The sequence below is a fragment of the Geotrypetes seraphini genome, chromosome 3 (assembly GCF_902459505.1).
Source record: "Geotrypetes seraphini chromosome 3, aGeoSer1.1, whole genome shotgun sequence".
Classification (NCBI taxonomy): Eukaryota; Metazoa; Chordata; class Amphibia; order Gymnophiona; family Dermophiidae; genus Geotrypetes; species Geotrypetes seraphini.
The window spans coordinates 237,183,149-237,204,374 of NC_047086.1; the positions used below are offsets into that span (position 1 = coordinate 237,183,149).

General features: G+C 41.9%; 1 protein-coding gene across 3 annotated transcripts in view; it reads right to left on the reverse strand.

Moving 5' to 3' along the window:
* Window positions 1-21,226, reverse strand: part of UTRN (utrophin) — a 1,286,828-nt gene that overhangs the window by 316,542 nt on the left and 949,060 nt on the right. For all 3 annotated transcript variants that reach the window (XM_033935605.1, XM_033935603.1, XM_033935604.1), the window contains one exon: window positions 5,107-5,185. In XM_033935605.1, coding sequence (XP_033791496.1) covers window positions 5,107-5,185 — 79 coding nt within the window. The remainder of the gene's footprint in view (window positions 1-5,106; window positions 5,186-21,226) is intronic.

The following is a 21,226-nucleotide window of genomic DNA, read 5'->3' on the forward strand; positions in this document are numbered from 1 at the left end:
GAATCATCGAGAAAGCATGGAGGGAAGTGTCTTTGAGGACACTGATCTCTGCCTGGAAAAATCTCCCCTGAAGCAGGGATCGAAACGGGGCCGTGTTGGGACCCCCTGAATCCTGCTTACAAGCTAAGTAAATTGCTCAAAATTTGCCACAGGTGCAGTGACATTCGCAATTTGAAATGCAGTACCTTGTTTGGACACAATCTTTTTGAAGTTTTTAGAGATGAGCTTTCATATATACCTTTGAAAGAAGTGATCAAAGATTTTTTATAAAAGGACTATGACTGGAAGGTAAACTCTTTCTCCAAGGGAGGTTTCATAACCTTCCCTTCAGAGTTTCGTATCTCTGAGCTTTTTTATGAATCTGTTTGATCACCCTTCATAGGTTAGTTACCTATACAGGCCAGTTTTCTCCGGTGTTTATTATAGTTTTTCTGGCTATGTGTCTATTAACTTGATATCCCTGATTGCACTTTAGCAAATTCGTTTGGAAAAATCTCTGGCCAGAATATGTTGCTGAAAGGAACATTGAAGCCTTTGAGGAACCACCTGTTGTTCCTGACATCGTATCTCTGGGAAGTCCATGAGCTTGGAAGTCAGCAAAGAGGAAGTCAACAAGTTAGTGGATGATCACAGGACAGAGCTGACAATGGAAGAGCTTTAGTACCTCAACCACCAGCAGCAGAAAGAAGTAGCAGAAAAAATTTCTTCAGGGTAGGAAAAGGGAGACGCTGGTACCATTCACATTGCTGAAATCAAGGATCTGCTCAGCATGTGGTCAAAAACACAGGCAGTCAATGAGAAGTGGCACCCCGATAAAGCCCTTGTTAACAGGTGTGTTAACTTGTTCAATGATAATAACATTATTGAATATTTTAAAAAATTCAAAAAGGTCACCATCATTAGACCACTTTGGAACAATGGTTCTCAAAAGACACCATGACCAGAATGCAGACACCTGAACCACCTGATGCTAACATGGAAGGTGACCCCAAGCCCTCTACCTTGGCAAAGAGCATAAAAAGGAAAAGAATGCAGACACCTGAACCACCTGATGCCAATATGGAAAGTAACTTGCCTTCCAAACAACAATCTCCCTCCTCCTGCTTCCACATCATCATTCGTTATCAGTACTGTACTGTATTATCATTGGTTAATATTTGAGAGTGTTCTGAATAAAGAATTACAAAAAATCCAGTGTATTTACTGTTAAAATTTTTTGAGTTTGTGGGACAAAAGGAACGGACTAATCCAGTTTCTATTATTATAAAAGGGAAATATTCCCCCTCTTTTACAAAGCCGCGTGGCAAAAGCCCTGAAGCCCTTTAAATATCTATGGGCTTCAGGGCCGTTACTGCAGTGGCCCGCGCTAAACGGCTTCGTAAAAGAGGCCCATTGTCTTGGAATTCGAACATTTTAGAACTCGAACGGGATTCTAGAATGGATTAAGTTCTATTCCATGGTATCACTGTATGAAGCTACAGGCATGATTTGCTTTCCCTTTGTCTCCTTTGCTATTACCAATAAACTTTGCTTCCTCTAGTTTTGAGGCTCTGGTTTTCCCTTTATTCCTATCCGGACCCACTTCAATCCATTTTTCTAAGATTATCACATGACCATTAATTTAAAAAAAATGGAAGATCAACCATTTTATAATTACGGCAAAAATGTCCTTAGCATGTGGGGAAAACCTCTGCAAGGGTGCACTAAGGCCATGTTTGCTGCAGATGTGTTCTATGTGGTAATAATCTACATTCTTTTCCTAGGTGGTATCTTCTAGGGTCAGATTCTCAAAATTTAAGATTGCCTTAAACGTGGCTGCTAAACCGGTTCAAGCCGGTTTAGCATGCATGCATTTTAGTGGCAGCTTATCAAAACGGCTTACCGTGGTCTTTTCTAAGTTTTCTAGCAGTCTCCAATACTGCCATGCATATGTAGTACAACAAGATCATTAATATTAAAATGAGCATACCAAAGAAGGTTTGGATAGGTACCTAGAGGACAAAGGGATTGAGGGGTACAGATAGGAGTAGAGGTAGGTTATAAAGATAGGATTAGAGGATTAGAGGTAAGTTACAAAATTAGTCTGGGACCACTGTTCAGGCGATAGGCCTGATGGGCCACCCCGTGGGTGGACTGATGGACCGCTGGGCAGGATGGACCTCTGGTCTGTCCCAGCAGAGGCACCTTCTTATGTTCTTATTCCCTATCATCACAGAGTAATTCTCTATAATGGCAGGCCTTCTCAGTGCATCCTGGGACGTGCCAGGGAGGGACCTAAGGCTCTGACTGGCCCAGGTTACTTAAGGCCCCACTTATGGGAGGGGCCTTAGGGTCTGGGCCCAATGCATCTAGGAAGGGGCCTATGGCTCTGATTGGCCCAGACATCTAAAGGCCCCTCCCATAGGCTTTGACAGTGGCCCATCAGTTTTTACCGCAGAACTTTGAGAATCTTCCTTTCCTAGTCTGGAACCTAACACTGCATAGCTATAATTTGAGATATTTTTCCCAATGGATAGCACTTTACAGCTAAAATTAAATGTGAACATCTGCCATTTGGATTCCCAGTCTTCCAAGGTCTTCCTGTAATGTCTTATAATTCATACCAGATTTAATAACTTTGAATAATTTTGTGTTATCTGCAAATGTAATCAACTTGTTTTCATTTCTAAGTCATTACAAATACTTTAAAAAGCACTGCTCTTAGTACAGATGTTAGGGTACTCCACTATTCAACTTTCTCTACTTAGAAAACTGAACATCTATCCCAACTTTCTGTTTCTGTCTTTTAACCATATTGCAATCCACAAGAGGACAATGCCTCCTATCCTGTGATTTTTTAATTTCCTCAGAACCTCTGCTATAGAATTTTGTCAACACTTTCTGAACATTCATTTACATTATATCATTGACTTCCCTTTATTTACACCTTCAAAAAATTTGAACAGCCATGTTTACCCTGTTTCATTACAACTTATCTATGTGTTCAGTAACATTCTCTGATTTTGCCTCAAACTAATTTCAGGGTCACTAGTCTATAGTTCCTGGGATCACCCTGAACCCTTCTTAAAAGCTGGAGTTTTGTTGGTCACCCTTCAATTTTCAGGTATTGAGGCAGAATTGTCATTGTATTAGGGACGGGACTGGGAAGATGATTATTTTTAAATTGATGGGAAGTTTATTTTTTGTAGGTTAAAAAAAAATGTTAATTTCTATGCTCTGTTTTGAATAAAATAGGAAGCCATTAAAATTTTTCCTCACTTCTCACACATATACCGTATTTTCACGCATATAACGCGCGCGTTATACGTGTTTTTACAAATCGTGCATAACCTTGCGCGGTATACGCGTGAGCGCGTTGTACAAAATTTTTTTTTACATAGTTCCCCCCCCCCCGAAGTCCGATTCACCCCCCCGCAGGACCGCTCGCACCCCCACCCCGAAGGACCGCTCGCATGCTCCCGCACCCCCACCCCCGAAGGACCGCTCGCACGCGCTCCCACCCGCACCCGCATCCCCACCCTGAAAGACCGCTCGCACGCACTCCCACCCGCACCCGCACCCCCACCCTGAAGGGCCGCTCGCACGCACTCCCGTCCTCTTGCCCCAGCCAACCGCGGCACCCCCAACACGATCGGGGCAAGAGGGAGCTCAAGCCCTCTTGCCCCAGCCAACCGAGGCACTCCCGACACGATTGGGGCAAGAGGGAGCTCAAGCCCTCTTGCCTCCCCCGACACGATCAGGGCAAAAGGGAGCCCAAGCCCTCTTGCCCCGCCGACTCCCCAACTCCCCGACAATATCGGGCCAGGAGGGAGCTCAAACCCTCCTGGCCACGGCGACCCCCTACCCCCACCCCGCACTACATTACGGGCAGGAGGGATCCCAGGCCCTCCTGCCCTCGACGCATACCCCCCTCCCCCCAACGACCGTCCTCCCCCAAGAACCTCCGACCGCCCCCCCAGCCGACCCGCGACCCCTCTGGCCGACCCCCACGACACCCCCACCCCCCTTCCCCATACCTTTATGTAGTTGGCCGGACAGACGGGAGCCAAACCCGCCTGTCCGGCAGGCAGCCAACGACGGAATGAGGCCGGATTGGCCCATCCGTCCCAAAGCTCCGCCTACTGGTGGGGCCTAAGGCGCCTGCGCCAATCAGAATAGGCCCGGGAGCCTTAGGTCCCTCCTGGGGGCGGGGCCTTGGGCACATGGTCGGGTTGGGCCCATGTGCTTCAGGCCCCGCCCCCAGGAGGGACCTAAGGCTCCCGGGCCTATTCTGATTGGCTCAGGCACCTTAGGCCCCACCAGTAGGCGGAGCTTTGGGACGGATGGGCCAATCCGGCCTCATTAAGTTGTTGGCTGCCTGCCGGACAGGCGGGTTTGGCTCCCTTCTGTCCGGCCAACTACACAAAGGTACGGGGAAGGCGGGTGGGGGTGTCGTGGGGGTCGGCCAGGGGGTCGCGGGTCGGCTGGGGGGGCGGTCGGAGGTTCTTGGGGGGGGCGGTCGTTGGGGGGAGGGGGGTTTGCATCGAGGGCAGGAGGGCCTGGAATCCCTCCTGCCCGTAATGTAGTGCGGGGTGGGAGTAGGGGGTCGCCGTGGCCAGGAGGGTTTGGGCTCCCTCCTGGCTCGATATTGTCGGGGAGTTGGGGAGTCGGCGGGGCAAGAGGGCTTGGGCTCCCTTTTGCCGCGATCGTGTCGGGGGGGGAGCAAGAGGGCTTGAGCTCCCTCTTGCCCCGATCGTGTCGGGGGGGGGGCCGCGGTTGGCTGGGGCAAGAGGACGGGAGTGCGTGCGAGCGGTCCTTCGGGGTGGGGGTGCGAGCGGTCCTGTGTTGGGGTGAATGTCGGGGGGGGGATCAGGTTTTCAGGGTGGGGACAGGACTTCAAAGGGGAGAGGAGAGTCGGGGCGGGCGAAAGGAGAGTCGGGCAGCATGCGCGGTATACGGGTGTGCGCGGTATATAAAAATTTCTGTACATAAATTTGTGTTTTCCGCGCGCTATACCCGTGTGCACGTTTTACACGGGTGTGCGTTATCTACGTGAAAATATGGTACACATTTTTCTAGTTGTGGACCTTTTTTGTTTTTCTTTGGTTTATAAGTATTGGTACGTACTAGAAAGGAAATGCTGGGAGGCTGGTCCAAAATCCCGTAGTGCTTCCTGCAGCAGTTTAAGGCGATCCTCCACAGCTACCTAAAATACACAGAATAGTAATATGTTATACAAACACAATATAAGCAAACCAAGGAATCATATGTCCCCCAGCTAGTTTGCAGGATGAGGGGGAGGGAAGAATATCACAAAAACCAATAAGCATTTTCATGTCTCTGGAGTTCGAATGTGTTCACTTTTCTTTTTCCAGGGAAAGTAATATTACATACAAATTAAAATCAACAGACACAAATCAGTGAGGAATTATAGAGTTCCGTTACAATAAAAAGACTGCACACTGCAATTTTCAGGATTTTATTTTGGTTTTAAGTTTCCCCTTAAATTCCAGCAGGCTAATTTACTTTGGCCACATTGATCTTACAACTGTGCTTTGGAGCCTGCTGTTTGCTGGCTGACAATACAGCCAGGCCACCTTCTGTTCTACTTCTTAAACAGCCATAGACACAAACAGCAGGGACTCCATTGCTTGATTTTGTTTGCTTTAGGGTGTAAAAATACTATACTAAGAGTACAAATTTACATTCTTCTTCTTTATTATTATTTTTAGTATTTATATACCACGTACAGCCTAAGTGGTTTTACATTCATGTACTGAAGCATTTTTTCCTGTCGTGATGTACCTGGGGCAATGGTGGATTAGGTGACAAAGAGCAGCCTGGGATTTGAACCCACAACCTCAGGTTGCTAAGGCTGTGGCTCTAACCACTGCACCACACATTCTGACACATGTCTACAAAGAATTGCTTCTGCACTATTAATGCAGCTACACTCACTACACATCACTATAAGTTCAGTAAGTTGCAGCCAATTAATTCCTGCAGGTTTCCAGCATCACAATGTACTCATTTCTCATTCAGGCACTGTATACACCCCCAGATTTTCATGTCTGGGGAAGTTGTGCTGTTTTGGACTTGGTGGGAAACAATCATGTTATATAATAAATAGAAGTCTTTAGGAGAGGAAGTGAAGTATTAAATCAACATTAAATCCAGTGAGCTTAACCAAATTAAAAAAAAAATTAATAATAATTTTAAGCATCTTGCTGTGCAAGTCTAAAGTGAAAAAAAAATAAAGGCATGACTTGTTTCAGTACAGCCGACAAGCGTAGACAACTCACTAACACAAAATGAGAGGCCTTGCTTTAGCCCCATCATTCAGCTTTCTCTCCTCATGACATGGTTTAGAAACAGGGGTGAGCAATCTGTGGCCTGTGGGCCAAATGCTGCCCACCATTGACTATTATGCGAGGCCATGGGAAGTACACACAGAAAATGTCATTATTCAGTTTTGGGTGATTTTAAATATTGTACTTTATAAATATTTTCAGAATAAACACTCCAGTAGTTTGTTTCCATCATTTTTAGCTGCATTACTATTTATTTACTAATCACATGTGGTCTATGGAATTCTGTGTCTTTCTGGTTCTGACATCACATAACATTGTGGCCCTCTATGTATAGATCATAACAGAGGAGGGAGAGAGAGGGAGACTTGGAACAAAGGAGGAACTGACACTGAATCTGGGGAGGGTAACAGAGGGAAAAGAGAAAGAGAGAGGCCTGGACCAAAAGGGGAAGGGGCTGGAGAAAAAAAGAAAGATTTGATGCACAGTCAGAAGGAAGTGCAATCATAGACTCATGAAATCACCAGACAACAAAGGTAGGAAAAATGATTTTATTTTCAATTTAGTGATCAAAATGTGTCAGTTTTGAGAATTTATATTTGCTGTCTATATTTTGCACTTTATTTGTCTATTTTTCTATAGTTACTGAGGTGACATTGCATATTTTAAAGTCATCTGTTTTGACATCTTTGAAAAAACCCCAAAACTCGTAAATGATAATTAACGTTTTCTCTGTGTACAATGTGCTTTGTGTTTTTTTTAAAAAAATTTATGGTTATCATTATGAATTAATAAGATATTGTATGTACATGAAAAATGAATGGAAGAAATTCAGGGTAGGACTGGTGCAGGGCTAGGGTGGGGTTAGGGTGGGATTGGGGGGCGGGACTGAAAATTAATAGATGTCCCATTTGATGAAAAAAATAAATGGTCACGTTAATGATACCTGACCAACGACGCTCACATAACCCAAATTTCTGTCAATCTTTTTTCCTCCTTTTTGGGGGAAAAAGGTTACCTCGGTTTATATTTGAGTGTATATGGTATCTATAATCAAACAGGCTAACTGAATATGGCAAAAAATCCTTACCTCTAACATGATGTGCTTAGATTTATACCATGGGTATATCAAACCAATACATGCATCCCTGAACACCTGTACTCAAATGGAAAACCTTCCTGTTATTTAATTTGTATATGCCTAGATTATTTACTGCTTCATCCAAAGGGCCACAGGCAAGTGCTAATGATTACTTGTCATTACATTTGAAATCCTTCATACTGCTCTTCTGATATGTTGCTCAAGTACTTTATGAGTACCTCCTATACCTTACATACCACTCCGTGCATTACAGTCCTCCAAACAGCAAGTTCTTGCAATACCTTCAACTATATTCACATCTTGCAAGAACCCCTCATTCTCCGTTGTTTTGACTACCCTTTGGAATGATAACCCCAAGCATCTGGGAATAGAATTTTCACTTCTAAGATTTAAGGGCATTCATAAAAGCTCACTTTTTTCTTTTTCTTTTTTTTTAACCCAAGCATTTACTTCTGCCCCCCAGAAGGCAACATGGATTCACTAGAGGTAGGTCTTGTCAAACTGTGTCTGAATTCAAGAAGGTGTGGGATAGGCACGTGGGATCTCTCAGAGAGAGAAAGAGATAATGGTTACTGCAGATGGGCCATTTGGCCTTTATCTGCCATCATGTTTCTAGGTTTCCTTCTAAACCCGCCTCTTCCCTTCTCCCATTCTCTTTATCGGTGAATAACACTCTCATCCTCCCTGTCTCGTCGGATCACAACCTAAGGGGCATTTATTTATTTATTTTAGTATTTATATACCACCAATAGCCTAAGTGGTTTACATTCAAGTACTGAAGCATTTTTCCTTATTTGCTCTGAAGGGCTCACAATGTATCTAATGTACCTGGGGCAATGGGGGAATTAAGTGACTTGCCCAGGGTCACAAGGAGTAGTATGGGTTTGAACCCACAACCTCAGGGTTCATCAGACAAGTCCCTCCTGTCGGTACTTTTCTATTCTGTCAACTCCTGTCTCCGTCCCGTCTACCTTGTGCGCCACATGCCTGGAACAACCTGCTTGGCTGGTTATGTCAAACTACCTCTCTGGAGGTATTCAAATCCAGACTGAAAGTCCACTTATTTGAAGCTGCGTGTAAATCCAAACCCTACCAACATATGTCATCTCCTCTACAGTCCCCTACCATCTCTTCAGTCCCCTCTAATTCCCCACATGAGCACTATATTCTGTCTCCCCCCTTTTGTCCTGTGTGTCTGTCATGATTAGATTGTAAGCTCTTTTGAGCAGGGACCGTCTTTTGCATATCCAGTGCAGATGATTTTACGATCATTATTTCATTTGCTATTTCTCTTTCTTAAGTTATTCCTAAAGCAACAGAAGTATTAGGTCTAATGGAGCAATGGATGACTGAATTTAGACTGAAGATTAACTCAGAAAAAACAAAGTTCTTTATAGCTTCACTGCGTCTGTTTGATACTAAAACATCATTGTGTATAAATAAATTCAGCTATCCTATTCAATCTACCATTAAGGTTTTGGGAATAATACTGGACCAGGGCTTGACGATGAAGAACCAGGTGGACACTTTGGTCAGAAAGTGTTTCTTTACTCTTTGGAAGCTTCGGTCCCTTAGGGTGTATTTTGATGTTTTATCATTTAGAGTTTTGGTACAGTCTCTTATACTAAGCCAGCTTGATTACTGCAATATTGCCTATTTGGCAATTTCCCAGAAGAATATGCAACAATTAAGAAATAGTATAAAATGCGGCAGTCAGGCAGATTTTTAGGTTGAAGAAATATGATCACGTAACACCCTCCTATCGAGTACTGTACTGGCTGCCAATTAAGGCGCGGGTGAAGTTTTAAGTTTGGTTGCTTCTGTTTTAAGGCTTTGTTTGGTTTAGCTCCCAAATATATAATTGAGCTTTTCTCTTTTGCAACCAACAGACATAAGAGAAACTCACATCTGAATTTTGTTTTTCCGCCTGTTAGAGGATGTAAACTTAAAAAAACATCGTCAAAATCTTTTTTCATATCAAGCAGTGTTATGTGGTAAGGATTTAGAACAATTGCTTTTGCTTACTGACACTTATGGGGAATTTAGGAGACATCTAAAAACATATGTGTTTTCAAAGTATTTAGGCAGCTAATTCGTAAAAATTTTATCATGCACTATTTTGATCATTTTAGTGTCTCTAATTATTGGCTTTTAACTTTTTGAGTTCTATTCAACTTCTTTTATTGTTTGTTTGTTTGTTTTTTAACTATTGTAAACCACATAGAACTTTACGGCCTTGCGGTATATAAACTGATGATTATTATAAAGGAATCTATGCACAGAGTATCTTTTGCAGAATACTACCTTAGCATGATTCTTGCATTTAATTTTGAGTGCTAGATTTCAGCCTGCTAAAAGCTAGTGAGCTGCTGGTGACCAATTTAGATGCAGAATTGACATTATTCTGTAACTTCCTGGGAATGTCCTGACCCGTCCATTCCCCTCACAAGGTCACGTCCCCTTTGCAGTTGTGTATGAGAGAAGTTAAGTGTTCATTTTATAGAATTGGGGTATTAGTCAGTTATGCGCGCAATTGCTAGTCCTTGCTAATTAGTGCTTGAGGCCAATTATTGGTTCTTATCGCAAATTAAGTGTCAATTAACTAATTATGTTACATGTGTAACAGCCTATCTATAACTGGGGTTCCTAGCTTTAGGTCTAATTTATATATTGTGGGGATTTATGCTCTGGCTGGAGAAACTATTATGATAGTAATACTAGATCTTGAGTTAATGATACAGTATTCTGGGAAGCTAGTAAAGCTATTCTCAGAGGTCAAATCATTGCATATGCTGCTGAGAAAAAAACAGATCTAGAGAGGTTCATATGAAGAGGCTGTCTGCAGAGAGGCAAAACCCATAAAAAGCTCATATAAATAAAATGAGCAATAGAAATAAAACGCACAGTAAAACACAGCCCTAATGCTGTAAAACACAGAGAGGTAAAACACAGCTAGATGCTGTACAAATCTAAGACAAATGCCTTATTTTTTAGAAATGCAAACTTCACCGGTATGGTTATAAAGCAAGTACACTATTCACATGTCTAATTAAAAGCCAATTTAAATGCATTCATGCTACTTGCATTAAACAAAGTGTGGGAAATCTAAATTTAACATCTTAGCTATCTTTGTACAATCCTACCAAAAACAATATCACTCAGAATTTCCACATTTGAAAGAGACTATTTTCAAACTTAACTCTATAAGTAATGGCAGCCTAGAATCCAAGAAGTAATTAAACAAACTCATAAAAGCCTCTGAATCCAATAGGCTTGGAAATTCCTTTTATAAATTAATCAACTACCTTCTGATTCTTTTCTTAAAAGCATTAGGGTCCTCATTTGATAAGCTGTGGTAAGGTTTTCCCGTTACTGTGCTGTAATTGCCAAAATTAATGCATGGTAACCACAAAACCTCTGTATACATTCCTGTGGGTGTGCCCAGGATTTTGCCATACAGAGAAAAAATTTCTTGCCATGCACAAACAGCAAATAGATAACACGATACAGCTAGCTGCGTCTTCTGAAGTGACGCAAGCTACTCCATGGTTATCCGCAAAATGAAACATCCCAAATTAACGGAGAACAAAATCTAAACACAACAAGATAATTCTCTCAAGAAGAAGGTGCTCACTAAGGGATCCTTTTACGAAGCCACGTCAGCGGCTTTATCGCACGCACATTTTGAGCGTGCGCTAACACCCCCTCCCCTCCCCCCCCCGCTAGCCGAAAAACTATCGTCTGCTCAAGAGGAGGCGGTAGTGGCTAGAGCGGCAGGCAAATTAGTGCGCGCCATTACGTGTGTTAAACCACTTGCGCGGCTTCATAAAAGGAGCCCTAAGAGGCCTATTTTCAAAAAAAGATAAATGTCCAAAAAATGGCATGGAAAGAAAAGGAATGGGGACAGAGATATTTTTCTCGCCAAACTCTTCCAATTTGCTAGTTTTGAAACCCATATTCTAGATGTCTGAATTTAAGAAAGTGTGGGACGGGCACATGGGATTTCTTAGGGAGAGGAGGAGATAGTGGATGCTGCGGATGGGCCATTTGGCCTTTATCTGCCATAATGCTTCTATGTTTCTCTAAGACGGATATCTATGCCATTCATCTGCAGTTTTCTTAAATCTCAAGGAAGCATGGTAGAGGCATAGTTTGGGTGAAACTAGAGGGGGGTTTATGACATGGCCGCTTATCTGCCATAATCATTTTTTAATACATCCAGGGCACAAGTTTGACATTTGAGGTTAGACCTTTTTTAATAACGAACAAGTGGCAAAATGTCCACAAGGGCCACGTGTGCCACAATTATCCCTAATTCCAGAGTCAGGTCCACATTCCATGTTTGCAATATAACATCATAATTAGCTTCTTTCAAATTTTCTTGCAGGGATCTATTCACAGGGCGAAGGTAGGGGAGGGACATTAGGGTGGGCAGACTAGATGGGCCTTGGCCCTTACCTGCCGTCTATTTCTATGTTTCTATGTTTCTACTTATGATGACATTGCAAGGGTACTATTAACTGAGCATCTAAACTAAAAACATCTGACAGCAACTCCTGTGTGTCTGCACATAGGCATACAGCTGGTAATTTAAAGAGATAGGGTCTGATTCTGTATAGGAAGCCCGGTCTCAGCAGCTGCCTAAGCAGCTTTTGAGAATCGCACACATGCTAATAAAGACATTAATAAAAAAGAATCGCATCTGTCCTAAAGGACAGATACCTAACTACCCGACGTCATTTAGAAAATTGCGTTGTTGCTGAGCTGATTAAGGCAAGGGAATCTCCCTGCTGCGATCAGCTGAGTGGCAGCAGCAGGGAACCCCACACACTGACTGTGGCAGGAGGGATGCCCACTTCCTCTCTCCACCACCCCCAAATCCCCCCAAACTGTTTGCGGCAGGAGGGATGCCTAATCCCTCTTGCTGGCACCCCACCCCCTCCCCCCCACACACAACATCCCCAGCAGGAGGGATGCCCACTTTTTCCTGCCAGCTAGCAGGCTCGCCTCTTCAGAATGGTGGGCCTTCCCCTACCTAGTGCATCCTGTAATGCACCGGGAAGAGGCCTAAGGCTTGATTGGTCCAGGCGCCTAAGGCCCCTCTCATTTAATAAAGTTGTGCGCAGATCTAAAAGTTAGGCATCATTGATTATGGCACCTAATGTAGGAATCCCTTACAGAGTCTGCCCTAAGCGAATGCATTGTACAGTATGTGTCATACTATGTCCCACCATACCATGTTTGTAATGTTATGTTTTACGATGCTTTAACTAGGTTTTGCCATCTGCCATGCCATGTTTGCTATCACCTTGTATAACACACTTCAATATGTATGTAAACTTGTAACCTGTTCTGAACTCTCCTGGGAGGATGGGATATAAAACCAACTAAATAAATTACCATGCCAATTAAAAAAAAAAGAAGAGCTGAGCGCAAATTCTGAAGTTAGCCATCGCTAGGCGTCCTTAATTAGGACGCCTAGCGGCACCTCCTATAGGCATCCTATAAAGAATCTGTCCCTTAGAGTCTTAAAAGAAGGTTCCCCTGATTATCAGGCTTCACTTGACAAACATGGTATGGTGGGACATAGTATGACACATACTGTAAGACAAAACATAGCAGGGCAAACATTCCATAACAAACATAGTATTACAAGCAGGGCAAACATAGTATGGCAAACATAATATTATATATACAAGCGTGGAGGGGCATAATAATAAAAAAAAAGTCTAAGTCCGTTTTGGGCCTAAGTTGCTAGTCGCCCAAAGTCGGATATGTCCAAAGTCCATTCTCGAAAAATACATCCAAAATATGTTTTTTCAAGAATTGTCTACTTGTACGTCCAGCCATTTGATCTTCCAGACTGCTAAGTCATCTATCTTTATACCCTATTCTCGTCCAAAAATTTGTCCAAGTTAAAAATGCCTAGAACAAGACCTTTTGGACGTGGGAAGAGCCAGCAAAGTGAGGGACTGGCCACCCAGACATGGCAACAGAGTAGTGGGGCACCTTAAAGGGCACTGCTGCGAGCTTCACAAAAAAAGGATGCCACATAAACATCTCACCACAACTCCCTTATAGGTCATGGTTAGCCCCCCAAACACCCCCAAAACCTACTAGACCCACTTACCACCGCATATAGCCCTTATAGCTGCAGGTGCCACCTGTATGGCAGTACAGTAGGGTTTTTGGGGGTGCACATTTTTTTATACCATGAATGCAGTGGTTAGAATGGCTTATGGTTCACTAGCTCACTCCCCAGACTACTTAAGCCACCTCTGTGCAGCTCTACTAGGCTTTCCTATGCCAGATGCTGATGATCTGGAGGCAGGTATGTACGTTTTTATTCTGATTTTTATGGTGGCGGTGGGCATCAGTGATCACTGGAGGAGTGTGTAGGGGTCTGTACTTTGTCTCTGCAGTAGTTATCTGGTCACTTGGATACCTTCTGGGCAAACCTCCTAGCCGCTCCCTGAAAACTGAAACAGCCCGCAAACGCTCCTACTCATATTTCATACCCAGACTATGGCACTCAGTCCCCCCATCTGTTAGAACACTAGATGGACTTTGGAGCTTCAAGAAGGCTGTGAAAACCTTCTTCTTCACAAACCCAGCACTTTAAGGACATGCCCCCAGAAATGCCATCAGTGTCAATGTACCTAAGCCACCTAACTATCACCAGATGCTGCTTAATGTATATGCTATATTGTCATGTCTATATTGTAAATTATGTCATCTCTGTCCTGTCTCGATTATATTGTGGATGTACCTTGTAACCCATTCTGTTCTCCTTTGGAAGGATGGGCTAAATAATTGAGCAAATAAATAAATAAATAAAATTTAGACCTGATTTTAGATTGCCTAAGTCACTACGTATAAATTCCATTTAGGCGGTCTTGTTAAACTTTCGGTTATACTTGCAATACGACTAAGTCTAGGACAGCCCACTTCCCGCCCAAATCCCCCCCTCCACTCCTCCTAAAATGCCCCTTTGAATGTAAACCACTTAAGCTATAGGTGAAAAGGCCTAAGCTGTTTTTAAATACGTCTAAAACCCGATTTGATTATCGGCACTTGGACGTCCTGTCTTTAAGGTGGTCTAAGTGCCGATTTGGGTGGGATTTTAGACGTATTTCTGTTTCGATTATTAGCCCCAAAGTATGGCAAATATAGCATGGCAAACAGTATTATATATAAGCATAGCATGGCAAACATAGTATTTATTATATATATATATACAAACACAGCATGACAAACAGAGTATGGTAGATATATATGTGTGGCTGTCTCGGCGTGATCAGTATGGAATTCGCTAAAAATTTGAGCATTTCTGTATATATCATCCCCGACCCTAAGGTAGAACGAAACGCATCGGAGGGGAATGATACAGTCATGTTCTAAGTTAAGCTAAGGAGCACTTTAAATTTTTCAACTTATTTATGAATTTTTGAGAATGCACTGGCACTTTTCAATGAATTAGCACACTGAAGAAACATTTTATAAAAAGCATTTATAAATCTTTATGAAAATCTTTATGATAAATCATTTAACATAAATTGTCACCAATTATAAGTTCCGATGAGGATGGCTACCACACAAAGATTACAACGAATCAGCAGTTTGAGTGTGGCAGACTGAGGAACTTTGGTGCAGATCTATTTGATAATTAGGAAATATCATAATTAAGGACTTAAAATAGTGGTGATTAAAGAATTCTCAAGTTGTTTAATCTAGTATGACATAACAGTATGAAATGTAACATGGTGTAACCTAGCGAGGTAGATATGGGATGGCAAATATTGTGTAGCGGGCATTGCATGTTTCAGCCAATACAAAAAAATTTAAATTAATCCGTTAAGAATTTGGCGCGGAACTCTTTGGATGCCTAGTGATGTCTAAATGGAGGTGCCCTCCGAAGCCTATCTGTGCCTACCTCGAGGATGCCTAGGTGCCACTAGGCAGGTTTCTATAAACGGTGCCTAGTGGTTGATTGACAACCACGCTGAGCAGTACCAACAAAGTGGGTGCGCTTAGATGCCTTGTATAAAATTTGGCCCTAAATGTCAGCAGAAGAATTTTAAACTGTGTATGAGATAACCAAGGAAGTTAATGAAGGTGGACCAACAAAGGAGTGATGTAATTGAACATTCGGGCACTGTATAAAAAGCATGCATTGACATTTTGCTAAGTCTGCAGGCACTTTAGTTGATGTGGAGGGGGTATATCTAAATCTAATTTTGGACATTTTGGGGAAAACATCCAAAACTCCTGGTGAAAATGGCCATTTTCAAACCAGGAAAAAAAAATCCAACTTTTTGATTCAAAATTGGCTATTTATTGGCCTCAGTGCTTTTATCTTTTAGGACCATATTTTAAAAAATGTCCAAGAGAAAAACACACAAAAATCAAGCCATTAGAATGTATGAGGGCGGGGGGTGTCAGCATTCTTAGTAGGATAGCCACACAAACATTCAAGCAGATCAGTGGGGCACTACAGAGGACTTCAAATAAAGGGTTTACCATTACTCCCTCACAGTGTATGGGGAGCTCTCCAAAACCCACCAAAAATCTACTGGAATCAACTATACATTACGACAAAAGCCCTTATGCCTGCAGGTGTCACCTGTATATAGGTGCAGTAGGTTTTTGTTGGGTTTTGGAGGGCTCAAATGTTCCACCACAAGTGTACTAATGAGTGTTGGGATATGGACTTGGGTCCCCATCTCTATAGCTCACTGCATCGACCATTAGACTATGCCAGGAACCTGCTTGCTGCTCTAATAGTTCTGTCCTTAATATCTGAAGCTTTCATATAGGTTGGTATGTACTGTTTCGTTCACATCTTTTGGGGGTGGAAGAGGGGTGGTCAATGGCCACTAGGGGAATAAGTGAGGATCATGCCTTAATGCCTTCAGTGATCATCTATTTAGTTTGGACATCTTTTTAGCACTTACCGTATTTTTCGTTCTATAAGACGCACCCCACTGTAGAGGAGGAAAAACCAAGGAAAAAAAAATTTCCTCCTCTACAAGGGAGTACATCTGGTGGTCTGGTGCATCTGGTGCTGGGACTCCTGAAGCAGGCCACCCGCAGCCTGAAGCATCCCGCCCATAGTCCGAAGCCACCTGCAGCCGAAGAAGCCCGCCCGCAGACCACAGCCCTCAGCCCCCCCCCCGATACTTTTTTAAACTTTCGGTGGTCCAGCACGTTCTCCTGCTGGACGGCTGGCTTTGGTAGCAGAGCGGCGGGACACAGGAGCGAGTGATTTGGACATTTTGGAGAAAAAAATCCATCTGCCACTTTATGCCACATTTTGGATGATTTTCTCTTTTGAAAATGAGCACCATAGTGAGATGCCAGAAAAACAACACTACAATCATCTAATAGTCCTCTGATCCCTCCATTTTTTTCTTCTTTCTGGAACCACTATTAAACTAATTTCAATGGAAATAGTGTACTGGGTGGTGAAATTAAGTTTAGCTTATTTACTGTATAGATGGCTTGCTACTTTTTGTGAATAATCTATGAATAGCTATTTTGAAAAATCTCAGATACCATCTCATCTTAAAAATTATCACCTACTTTTCATGTTGATTCCTTGTTCCAAGCTTGCTGGAATTCTGACTATCTTTACACAGCTAACTGACTCTTAAATACTTAATATCAACAATCCAAGATCACAGACTCTAATGCAGGGGTAGGGAACTCCTTTCCTCGAGAGCCGTATTCCAGTCGGGTTTTCAGGATTTCCCCAATGAATATGCAAATAGATCTCATGCATATTCATTGGGGGAAATCCTGAAAACCTGACTGGAATTTGGCTCTCGAGGACCGGAGTTCCCTACCCCTGCTCTAATGTATAATGTTACCCATAAATGTTTCTCCTCTTTCTTTAATGATTGTAGTTCATCCCCATTTTCTTTTGTATAAGTAATAAATTTGTATATATATATTTTATTTTGTAATAAACTGTCTTATTGTTTGTCCCCTTTTTAAATTTGTAATATACATTTAAATATTTGATATTGCGTCTACATCAAATTTTATAAAACTTGAAACTTGTTAATGGCTTCGATAATATCAAACTACTGTTTAAAAATGGATGCAATTTGTCTCTTACTCTCTTTACGTGTTGTGCTTTGATACAAATCGTATAATACTTATAAATAAAGTCATTGCTAAAAAAGACAAAAGAATATTAAACTGTTCAAATATAGCAAAAATTTATTGATATGGATTAGGAAAATAGTTAAAATTAGGTTATACAAAACTAATCAATGCAAAGGAAATAGAGTGCCTTAATATATCAGTACAGTCAATTTAAAGCAGGTTATAATAGTTCTCCTTTTCCAAAAACATGATTCTAAAATGACATCGGTAAATACAGTATAATCCATTTGAAAAGTATTCAGGTTCCAGACAGCAAGAACACCTATAGCAAACCCCCAACTAGCACCAAACAGTGCTTCTTTATGGATCTAGAGGCTGTAATGGAAGGGGTGAGATGTGGTTCATAGAAAACCATGACTCGTACAGGGCTTGTTCAGGAAAGACAGGGTAAGAAGAAAAGGAGGGAGAGTGTGGCACAGAGGTTAAAACCTCAGCATTCCCTCGGGTTTTTGTAGCCCAAATGCATGACTTTACATTTCTTAGCATTACATTTTAGCTGCCAAATTTCAGTTCATTCTTCGTCTTCTTTTTTTTTTTATAAAATCTTTATTCATTTTCAAACTTACAGTAAGCGTGAAAATAAGTTAAAACATTTTAACATTAAATATATCACTTAATACTCAGCAATAATTCAAATCATATAGCCTTATCTCCCTCCCTTCCCACCCTTTCATAACAAATATAAATTTTATTTGTGAATTGGAATAGGTGTTAAATTACTCACATATCTTAATGTTTCTATTAATATTCTATTTTCTTTATATAATCTAGGCATTTTGATACTGAGAACATGGCATAATCGCAGAGGAAACATAAGGCACCATTCCAACCATAACTAATCTGGGATATTTTCAATGAGCTCTGGGAGGACTCAATACATACCCTGGCGCATAATATAGGATTGATGATACCTAAAAAAAATTGGGAAATTCTGCAAGCTTTGCTAGGTTTTTCTTCATATTATTCACACTCTTGGTATCATTCGCAAAGAGGCAAATCTTACCTGACAGCCCTTTATAAAAATGTTAAAAAGAACAGGTCCAACAAGAGAACTGAGGCACACCACTGGTAACATCCCTTTCGTCAGAGTGATATCTATTGACCACTAACCTCTGTCACCTTCCACTCAACCAGTTCCTGACCCACTTTGGGGTTCATCTTGAGGGCACTCAGTTTATTTATTAGATGACATAGGCTTTGCTAAAATCTAAATACACCAAAACTAGTGCACTCCTTTTATCCAATTCTCTGGTCATCCAGTCAAAGATATTAATCAAATTTGTCTGACAAGACCTACCTCTAGTGAATCCATGTTGCCTCCGGTGCTGTAATCCACCGGTTTCCAGAAAATTCACCTTTCTCTGTTTTAAAAGCATTTCCATTAATTTGCTTACCACAGAAGTCAGACTTACTGGCCTGTAATTCCCTACTTCTTCTTTACTTCCACTTTTGAGGAGAAGGACCATCCGCACTTCTCCAGTCCTCCGGTACCACTCCTGACTCTATATGAGAAAAATTCCTACTCAGGCCATTTCATCTCTTACCAAACTTATTAATTCTGCCTTATCATCAGGTCTTTTTTCTGCAGAGACGGGTCACATTGTTCTGTCCCCACTATTGAAGAAAGCTGACTTAGATCCATCCTCATCATCTAGCTATCGACCTATAGCGAATATTCCTCTACTGACCAAAATGTTAGAGTCCATTATATCCGTTCAGCTTTCATCATATTTAGAGAGATTTCACATTCTTTTATCTTGCCAACATGGATTCAGACCGAATCTCATAGTAACATAGTAACATAGTAACATACATAGTAACATAGTAACATAGTAACAGAGCAACAGAGTAGATGACGGCAGATAAAGACCCGAATGGTCCATCCAGTCTGCCCAACCTGATTCAATTTAAATTTAAATTTTTTTATTTTTTTTTTCTTCTTAGCTATTTCTGGGTGAGAATCCAAAGCTTTACCTGGTACTGTGCTTGGGTTCCAACTGCCGAAATCTCTGTTAAGACTTACTCCAGCCCATCTACACCCTCCCAGCCATTGAAGCCCTCCCCTGCCCATCCTCCTCCAAATGGCCATACACAGACGCAGACCTTACAAGTCTGCCCAGTAACTGGCCTAGTTCAATCTTTAATATTATTTTCTGATTCTAAATCTTCTGTGTTCATCCCACGCTTCTTTGAACTCAGTCACAGTTTTACTCTCTACCACCTCTCTCAGGAGCGCATTCCAGGCATCCACCACCCTCTCCGTAAAGTAGAATTTCCTAACATTGCCCCTGAATCTACCACCCCTCAACCTCAAATTATGTCCTCTGGTTTTACCATTTTCCTTTCTCTGGAAAAGATTTTGTTCTACGTTAATACCCTTTAAGTATTTGAACGTCTGAATCATATCTCCCCTGTCTCTCCTTTCCTCTAGGGTATACATATTCAGGGCTTCCAGTCTCTCCTCATACATCTTCTGGCGCAAGCCTCCTATCATTTTCGTCGCCCTCCTCTGGACCGCCTCAAGTCTTCTTACGTCTTTCGCCAGATACGGTCTCCAAAACTGAACACAATACTCCAAGTGGGGCCTTACCAATGACCTGTACAGGGGCATCAACACCTTCTTCCTTCTACTGACTACGCCTCTCTTTATACAGCCCAGAATCCTTCTGGCAGCAGCCACTGCCTTGTCACACTGTTTTTTCACCTTTAGATCTTCGGACACTATCACCCCAAGGTCCCTCTCCCCGTCCGTGCATATCAGCTTCTCTCCTCCCAGCATATACGGTTCCTTCCTATTATTAATCCCCAAATGCATTACTCTGCATTTCTTTGCATTGAATTTTAGTTGCCAGGCATTAGACCATTTCTCTAACTTTTGCAGATCCTTTTTCATATTTTCCACTCCCTCAATACTGAATCTCTACTGATCTCACTAATCTCTAAGGCTCAACCATTGCAAGCGCGCAATAAGATTGAAATTTTGCTACAATTCGATCTATCAGCGGCCTTCAATGTCGTTCACCATGATATTTTGATTTACCAACTTTCTGAGAAAGGTATTGATTTCACAGTCTTAGACTGGTTTTCAAAATTCTTACGATCTCGCTCATATACTGTTAATATGAATGGCACCATGCCATCCTCTTGGAAGCCTTTATGTGGAGTCCTGCAGGGATCACCTTTATCACCTATTCTTTTCAACATCTACATGACTACTTTGAAACTTTTCCATTTTTCCCCCTGCAAAACACTATTTACGTATGCAGACGACATTTTTGTTCTCCTTGAGATAGACTTGAACCTCACTAACCTCGTTGGGAATATAGTAGAATGTATAACGAAACTTCAGGCTTGGGCTCTCACTGTACAAATGAAACTCAATGAATCCAAAACAAAGTTACTTTGGCTTGGCCCAAAATTAGAGCAGCTATCTTCGTCCATTCTGTTGCCTTCAGGATCCACACTGCAGATTGAATTCTCAAGTAAAGTTCTGGGTATCATTACACTTTCATTTAATGACCATCTTAATTCTCTGGTTAAAAAAAAAATGGTTTTTTTTAGTCTCCATAGGTTAAGTAAAGTGAGATCCTGTTTCCATCATCAACACTTTGATGTCCTTCTTCAATCAATCATCCTTTCGAGGCTGAATTATTGTAATTCAGTCTAT